Source organism: Silene latifolia, chromosome 9 (genome assembly GCF_048544455.1).
Source record: "Silene latifolia isolate original U9 population chromosome 9, ASM4854445v1, whole genome shotgun sequence".
NCBI classification, from domain to species: Eukaryota; Viridiplantae; Streptophyta; class Magnoliopsida; order Caryophyllales; family Caryophyllaceae; genus Silene; species Silene latifolia.
The window spans coordinates 40565359-40574703 of NC_133534.1; the positions used below are offsets into that span (position 1 = coordinate 40565359).

At 37.5% G+C, this 9345-nt stretch overlaps 1 protein-coding gene across 1 annotated transcript; it reads left to right on the forward strand.

Moving 5' to 3' along the window:
• Positions 1 to 5953: 5953 nt before the first annotated feature.
• LOC141600917 (protein FAR1-RELATED SEQUENCE 8-like) lies at positions 5954 to 8852 on the forward strand. The gene is made up of 4 exons (XM_074421174.1): positions 5954 to 6516; positions 7562 to 8023; positions 8301 to 8346; positions 8463 to 8852. The coding sequence occupies exons 1-4, from the start codon at positions 5954 to 5956 to the stop codon at positions 8850 to 8852; spliced, it is 1461 nt and encodes a 486-aa protein (XP_074277275.1).
• The last annotated feature ends 493 nt before the right edge of the window (positions 8853 to 9345 follow it).

Genomic DNA, 9345 nt, shown 5'->3' on the forward strand with positions numbered 1-9345 from the left:
GTAAAGACTTCCATATGTTTACGCGGATCTTCACCTGCCACACCCCGAAACAGATTCCGTTTGACCAAATTAATGTAGGATGGTTGGATGTCAAAAGTGTAGCAGAAATAGAATTGTCTTCTTCACAAGACGAGTCTTCTGCGAAAATAAAATGATGTAGCTCGGGTTCAAAAGTACTCAAGACTTCCTTTTGAATTTTCCTCTGTAGTCTTAGTTTATGCCGAAAGGATCTTTCTGGCTCAGGATCAGCAGGAACTAATTCTGACCTGTTTGACCTGGGCATACACAACACTGAAGGAAATAAGTGAGAACTGTCTCAAGGAATAAAAATTCCCTAAGACGACTAGAGATAAATGAAACAACAACAGATAAACATGGCTATTCCCTCCCCAGCAACGGCGCCAAAATTTGATACGGTCGTTTCTGTACCAAAAATAAATAGCTAAATATACTAACAAAAGCCAGTGATAAGTAGGGTCGATCTCCACAGGGAGGCAAGATATCTATCTGAAAGTCCGTCTATCTAGGTCACAAATGGGGGGTTTTGTATTTGGTTTCTAGAACTACCGAAGATTAAAGGCAAGAGAAGTAAAGCAAGAGTAATAAAGTGAGAAAATGAGATAAATGTGGTCAGATAAAAGAGAGTATGTTAGGATTTCGGTTCACCATGGCAGTCTATCGACTCAATTGTAAATAGCCAAGACAATCTACAGTGATAAAGGCAATGGAAATGTCCTCTCGGTCCGCTATCCACCCTAGACTACTACTAACACTTTCGCCCTCATTAGGTAGTCTACTGTTCATAGCAGGTCTGTTCTCCCCAATCTTTCGATCGAGTAACTCCTCAAAAGCACATTTCGATCGAGCATAAAGAACTACTCGATCGACCTTGTTTTCCTGCCAAACCACTCGATCGACTTCCAAAACATCTCGATCAAGTGGAATTCCAATGCATCAGCCTCAAACTCGTCTTGGCAGCTTCTTTTGACCACCCACCGTTTGCACGAATAAGGGCCGATTCCGCTACTTTCAGGTCCATTTATGCAATTAAGACAAAACAAACCAAAGTAGCCAATTCGGGGCATTTTGCAATACAAAGCGATACAAAAAGGCATACAAATGCGTGCAATAAGAGGCTAAAAAGTCTATATAAATTGCACGTATCATCGGACTCCTACACCTCCTCCCATACAAAGCCTCAAACGGTGCCATCCCAATACTCGTTTGATAGCTGTTGTTATAAGAAAACTCAATCAGATCCAACCTATCCTCCCAGCTACCACCAAACTCCATCACACAAGCTCTCAATATATCCTCCAAGGTTTTGATAGTCCTCTATGTCTGCCCATCTGTTGTAGGATGAAAAGCAGTACTCATTTTTAAGGTAGTTCCCATCAGATCCTGCAACTCTTGCCAAAATCGTGATATGAATCTCGCATCTCGATCTGACACAATATCCTTAGGCACCCCATGTAACCGAACCACATGCTTTCTATAACCCAGATCGAACTGTATCTTGGTCCAAGTATCTTTCATCGGAACAAAGTGAGCTGACTTAGTCAAACGGTCAACTATCACCCATATCATGTTGTTACCCTGTTGGCTCCTCGGTAAACCCACAATAAAGTCCATAGAGATAGATTTCCATTTCCACTCAGGTACCTCAAGAGACGGAATATTACCTTGTGGTTGTCGTTGCTCTCCCTTAGCTCTTTGACATGTCAAACAACGAGCCACAAACTCAGCTGTTTCCCTCTTTATCCCAGGCCACCAGAAAGTCTTCTTCAAATCCTTATACAACTTGTCACCACATGGATGTACTGAATACGGTGTGCAATGAGCCTCTGTCATGATTATGTTTTTCAACTCCTCATCATTAGGAACACACTGTCCCTTTCTCTACTCCAGCTCTCCACTCCTCAATCGTAGGATCAAGAGCCTGCTTCCTGCGAATATCATCATAAAGGTCTGGCTCTGTGGACATGGGCCACGGGGGCGCTTAGGACAAGCGTTTGCATTTGTGGAGTCGCCACCAATTTTTATGGGAAATTGGAACCGTTCGAATACCTCGTGTCATGTCAAGACACAAAGTAGTGACATGAACAGTAAGAACTCGTTACCCTTAGCATTCTATGTCTAGAATGACTCTCGTGGATGCCAATGAACACAGATGTTCACAGAGATCTGGAGTAAGGGGTGAGGGTACATATTAGGAAGTCCTTTTACTGAACACCTAATCCCGCCCGCCTCGATAGCGGCCTCTACTAATGATTAGGGAAGTTATTCATACTCGATATGTTGTCGATTATATGCATGCAATGCAACATCCAACGTTTTGATCCTAGCATGTGAGAATTAACTAAGTCGGTGAACATGTAATTTAGCACTCATTAATGTCAAATTAGGGTTTAGAATTAATTACATCTGAAGAACAAGTAAATAAATCATACATAATAATAATGAAATAAAGAAATAAATTACAATTGATAAACTTGAATTTAGATCATAAACATGCTCAAAATAATTTAGGAAAGAAATAAAAGAGATAAAAGAAAATAGAAAATTAAAAGGAAATTGGAAATTGGAAAAAAAATAAGGAAATTGGAAAAAATAAGGAAATAAAAAGAAGATTGGAAAATAAAGAAATAAAGAAATAAAAATAAAATAGAAACATGGAAAATATGAATTATATGGAAAATATGTCGAATTATGGTGATAATAAGAATAATAGTCGATTAAAACCTAATTAGAATGCCTACGTCAAAACGAGAAAGAATTCAGAGACAGAAGTCAACCCAGAACAGGCTCAGCATCTGCTGCGTCCTCTGGAAGAGGCGCAGCTCCTCCTGCGTAGCTCCTCCTGCGTCTGTTCTTGAGTTGGACTCTGTCTGTGAAGTCAGAATCGCGGATTGTTAATGTTCGTTGGTGAATTAAGATCGATTATTGATATTAGGACTAAACTAGAAGTGATTAACAGATTACATACATACTGATATCGTCATAAGATGATGAAAACGGATTGAAACAAATTGTTATAAGTTAGATATTATTTACGATGTCGGAAGCGAGTTTATATACGAACTTGAAATTAGAGGCGGAAATTAAATATTAAGAATCAAAGATGAGAACAGAATTAAAACATGTATCAAAGACGAATTCAAGGGACTTGATATGAACAAATCGGGCCTCTTAAACCCGGGTTCGAATTTGTGACGAAAACCCGCAAATATTGAATTATAAGGGATTTATGTCGAATTAAGCATTATAATTTGAAAAGGATTTATTAGAACATGATTATATATTGAAAATCACAAGAGAAACGAAAGAACAAGAAAAATAGAAAAAGTTGCAGCAGATCGAGGAAGAAGAAGAAGAGCAGAAGCAGCGGCAGCCTCAAGAAGAGGCGCAGCATGTACTGCGACTCTTCGAAGAGGCGCAGCTGCTGCTGCAGCAGCTGCTGCTGGTGCAGCTGCGTTTCTTCTCGACGTCAGATCTCAACTGATTTGTAAATACGGTTTAAAAGATGGTTTTTAAAGAAGGTTTTGAACGTGTTTATGATATAAATCTTACATTAACGCTACAAAATAAAAGTACAATAAATAAAATAGGTTTTTACACCCTCAGACTTACATGTTAGCGTCGCGAGATTTAACTAAATCGGTTTTTTAGTGGTAACTCGACTCGATCTATGCAAATATGAAAGTGCCCTTGAAAAAGGATTTAAAAGATTGAATTTTTGATTAATTATGGTGTAGTGGTCAAATTGATCGGTCATGCAAACGTGACTGGTACTCAGAATGATCTGAGCTTACGTGGTCGATTGATCAAGCACGTAGGCGTCGAAAGCTTAGAGCAAGGTTTAGAATAAAAAGAGAGAAGAGAAGGGCGGACACTCGCGTGAAAAATATGTGAGGCCAAAGGTCTCTATTTATACTAATCACGGAATAAGGGTTTAGGAAAAGAAATAGCAAAGAAAGATCCGGAAACAACCGACTTAGTTCAAACACGGAAACTTGGACAAAAAGAAAGCCTGGAGAAAAGGCGCAACAGGTGCTGTGTCCCTTAGAAGAGGCGCAGCACTTACTGCGTCCTTTCCCCAGCGGTTTCCTTCTGCGCAAGAAAGCGCGTTTGGCAGTGTGTCGTATTTTAGGCATAATTTTCTCTACAAGACTCGGAATAAGGTGATTTCGGTGGCGTTGGAAAGCTAAAAGAAAGGGAAGATGATACAGATACACATAGTGTACAAAAAATTTGTACACAAACCAATGGTGGCTTGACACGTGTCAAACTGTGGTAAACTAGGTTAGATTAGTTTAGGGTTAGGTTAGTAATTTTACATATATAGTTAATTAGTTAAGTACACTTAGTTAACATTATTTTTGGTTATTTTTGTTATATTTGATTTAGTTTTCTAAATTTCCAATTTAGTTTTCAAAATTTTCGTAAACATTATGTGGATTTATTCACCATTTTTTATGGTTGTATAATTTTTCGAAAAACCCATAATTATTGGAACCCTAATTTTTATTCGAATAATCAATTCATAATTGAATTCGATAGATAAAATTGATTAATATTCCATATACAATAATCAATCCCTAATTCAATTCGTGAATTTTTTGAACTTGAATGTGATTTGATGAACCCTAATTCGTCAATAGGTGCATAAATTTAGCCCTAATTCGAGTAATCAAATGATTATGAACCGTAATTAAATTGGTGAAATTGATCTAGTATGTAATTCGATATTTGTTATCATTAATGATTGATGAACCCTAATTCGTGCAATTTGGGGGAATAAAAGTGGAAAATAGAATACAAAAACCAAAAAATGTTGTTAATAAGAATCGAACACGAGATGCATTGTGCATTAGGAGAGTGTTTAACCATTTAAGCAAGGGGTATCAGCCCATCTAATAATCAATTTAATTTTATTATATAGTGTTAAATAATCTTAATTCATAAAATAGTCAAACTTTCCTATTATATTGCCCTAAATTTCGCCTTTTATTGTTTCCTTTTATTGTTTTATTTTCATATTAGATTTTTTTGGTAACTAAATGATTTTAAGAATCTTTTATTTGATACAATTAAATTTATTTATTTAAATTGATTCTTAAATCATACGAGTATAATTTTTAATGCCGTATTCTAAATCATATCTTTTTGTTGAGATTTTTTTTTGTATAATTATTTTTATTTTCTTGTATCTCAACGTTGAAGTGTTAACAGAAAAACAAAGAGATATATTTTTTTTAAGAAAAACACAAGCATTAGTAATTGAAGATGGATTTTGATCTTAATTTGCCTAGGGAAGATGATGAGCTTGATCTTAATGTGCCTTTGCCTTGGGAAGACGATCTTGACAATATCAGTTTAGAAGATGTTCATAATAACGTGGAAGATCAACAGGACGGGGATGATCAAGAGGACGTTGTTAATAACGTGGAAGTTCAACTGGACGAGGATGATCAAGAGGAGGTTGTTAGCTTTGACAACTTTAGCTTAGATTATTTGTAATATGATGACGGTGTTGATGGTGAACCTATCAACATTGGAGGTGACGATAACCATAAGGATGACGTTAACGATGAGGGTGACGACAACCATGAGGGTGACGACAACCATGAGGATGACGTCAATGACAACGATGATACTATCGTCGAAAATGAGGTAGATGACTTGCATGAACCTCCTGTTGTTGAAGGGGGGGGGGGGGTATGTGGAGAAGGTCGCTAAGTTCCTAAAAAGCGGATACACCGACAATTTTGAACTTGACCCTCCGACACAAGGAATGCATTTTGTAAATGGTGATGAGCTTGGTGCATATTGTTACCAATATGCCTATAATCAAGGCTTTCAATTTTATATCAGGACTAGCAAACTATTGGAATGCTATTCAAGAAAAGGGGTAAAGCGATATGGTGTGGGAAAGAGCGAGCCTCGTTTCTAAATGTATAAACGAGTCAGATTATGTTGCACAAGGGCGGCTAAACCAAGGAAAAAGAACATTGACGTCTCCTCATTTAAGCCATGCGAATGTGTCGTAGAAGCCACTTTACTAGATGATTTCATGGTCGTCAAGCATGCTAGATTGGACCACAATCATGATGATCTCAATCCTGCAAATAGTCGACATATGGTAGGATACAGGGTATGGGATGAATATTTTAAGAGACGAGCCTTGATGAATGATGAAACCAGTATCCCAATTGCTAAAAACTTTAACACCTTGGTCAGAGAAGTTGGTGGTCACGCGAATTTAACAGTCATTGAGCGTGATTTGAGGAATATGCTCAATCAAGAACGACGACGCTTTAGAATTCAAGGTGATGCTAATGCTCTTGAAGAAAGATTTATTAAGTTGAAAGAAATCGATCCCGATTTTTACTATGCAATCCAGACAAATTCAAAAGGGATGTTGGTTAATGTATTTTGGGCCGATGGACGTTACAGGGCTATGGCAAAGGTATTTGGTGATGCGATTTCTTATGACGCTACGTTCCTTTGTAACAGGTAACATGATCATCCCCGTTAATTTCTTTTATTCCACCAAATTTTTTGACAAATTTTATCAGTCATAAATTGATGATTCGTAATTAAAACGCTGCTGTACAATTATAGTTGGGTATGACTAGTATGAGACCTATTTAACAATCACAATTATCATTACCTATGCGAAATAAAATTAATCATTTGATATTAGGATTAATATGAGCAGCTTGACCTTGTCTTTTTAAGAATAATGGATCAAGGTTAAGAGTTTCTTGGTATTGGGTTTATGTTATTTCATCAGTTAGCAACTTAGCATATGATAACTATTACTCCCTCCTATTCACAATAAACTTCCCTATTTCCTTTTCCGTCTATTCACAATAGCTTCCCTATTTCCTTTTTTGGTAAGTGTTTGTGTGGTCCAAATTTAATTGGATGGTGGGGTAGTGTATTTGTGTGGTCCAAATTTAATTATATGGTGGGGTAGTGTGTTTCCTTAATATTTGTGCCAAAATGAAATGGGAGGTTTATTGTAAATAGGAGGGAGTACTAAGTTCTAGTTATGTTAAAATAGCTAATTCTAAAAGATGAAGGACTAGTGCAGGTCTATTGTAGGCTTGTACAGGAGGATAAAGAGATCTTATCGATGTAGTGAGGAAGAAGTTCAATTGAAGAGATTATATTTTTCGATTTATTTAATGGCTAGTTGAAAAATAATGGTTAGTTTGGTAAATAGTTTTACAAAATGGTTATTTTGGAAAATATTTTTGATAAAATGGTTATTTTAGCAAAAGACCCTTATTATCTTAAATAATCAAATTTTAGTCATTCATGAGAACCCTTTTCTGCTACGGTTTTTTCTTATTGAATTGGATTTTTTAAAACAAAAATCAAGTTCATTATGTATTTATCAATCATGTAAAATGGAACTAATTTAGTATGATTTGAGTCGAAGTATTATGGTTTAAATCGATCCTTGATTGTTGTTTTGGTAGGAGAACCGTATTTAGGTTAAAATACGATTTCAATTTACATTTAAATGCTTATACTTATGTTTAAATTGCAGGTACAAAATGCCATTTACTCCGTTTGTTGGTTTAAATCATCACGGTAGTACTGTTGTACTTGCATCCACTTTGATTTCACACGAGGACGCCGCAAGCTTTACTTGGGTGTTTAGGAGATGGTTAGACTGTATGGGTAGACCTCCTTCAGTTATAATCACCGATCAGTGTAGGGGGATTGGTTTGGCTGTGAAGACCATATTTCTTAATACGCCACACCGTTTGTGTCTTTGGCACATAATGCGAAATGGTTTTAAGAATTTGGGGAACTTTGCTAGGTTCCGTGAAATTAAGCATGACCTAAGGGATGTGGTTTATGAGAGTAAGGACATCGATGATTTTGAGGCATCTTGGCAAATTTTTGTCGATAAATATGGGATACGACGGCATAGCTGGATCAAGGAAATGTATGAAAAAAAAGGAGTCATGGGTTCCGTTGTATTGGAGGCACATGTTTTGCGCAGGTATGTCATCCACACAAAGAAGTGAGCAGACGAACAGATTCTTCAAGAATTATGTTAATCCGCAAACAACTTTGTTCGCATTCCTAGGCAACTACGAAAATGCCCTACGAGTCAAGGTCGAGGAGGAAGTACGATTAAACTTTGCTTGCACCAATAAACCGTCTTCGTACGATAAGAGTGTAATCGTTGAGGAAGTCTTCCAAAGAGCTTATACTAATAAGATGTTCGCGAAGGTAAAAAAAGAGGTGTACGCCCTTATACATATTAATGCTTCTAGTGAAATGAATATCGGGCAATTCTCTTCTTTTGTTGTAACCGAGGAGGTGAAACATCCATTTTGGGCTCCACGGGATAAGAACTATAATGTCACAATCAACACGGGTACAGGTGAGTATAATTGTAGTTGTCAACGTTTTGAATTCCGAGGAATTTTATGTAGGCATATTATCCGTGCTATGTTGCGAAGAAAGTGCAGTTAATTCCTAATAAGTACATTTTGACTCGGTTTCGAAAGGATTTGGTTAGAGGTTATGAGCATCTTCAGGTTGGCTACCACACACCCGGAGAGTCGGAACGCCTTAAGCGTTCACTTGGGGTGACATTGAGGAACGACTATATATTCAGGCTATCATTACAATCCGATTATGCTTCCGCCATATATGATAGAGATACATCGAAGATGGTGAAAAAAATGGAAGCAACGGTTGGCATTCAGACCCTCAACGACATGGGTGCAGGTTGCGAAGTTAATCGGTTGTGGGGGGAAAAGGAGACTACAACGGAAAGAAGACAATCAACGTTACATGGTCAGAAATGCGACTCCACGTAGAGAAGGCAGCTTGCAAGACCCCGTTGATAAGAGAGGAACGGGTAGAGATCCTAGGCTAGACAAATTACAGTTAGGAGGGCTTTAAACGTCGACGAGGCAGGTCCGTCACAACCTACGCCGAGAAGGAGGAGGGCTTTAAACGTCGACGAGGCAGGTCCGTCACAATCTACGCCGAGAAGGAGGAGGGCTTTAAACGTCGACGAGGCAGGTCCATCACAACCTACGCCGAGAAGGGGGAGGGCTACTAGAAGCACAGCTCATAACACGCAGTAGATGAATCTTTAATTAAGTTTTGAGACAATTTTATTTCAATTGTTTTTTGTCAATTTTATTGAATGAAAGTCATCATGAATTGTAGACAATGTTAATTTAGTCCTATTTGCAATTTATCCGAATTGATCAATTTTCTGTTAGTTTAGTCGAATTGAGTTAGTTTATTAATCAGTTTTGTCGAAATGTTAAAAAGTTTCTCCAATTTGTCTATGAGTAAGTC

Bases quoted from the DNA above. Each gene is read 5' to 3' on its own strand.
- LOC141600917 (XM_074421174.1), top strand. From the start codon at position 5,954: ATGTATAAACGAGTCAGATTATGTTGCACAAGGGCGGCTAAACCAAGG. The intron at 8,024-8,300 runs GTATGTCATCCA...TAATGCTTCTAG, and splicing joins GAGGCACATGTTTTGCGCAG to TGAAATGAATATCGGGCAAT. The intron at 8,347-8,462 runs GTGAAACATCCA...AATTTTATGTAG, and splicing joins CTTTTGTTGTAACCGAGGAG to GCATATTATCCGTGCTATGT.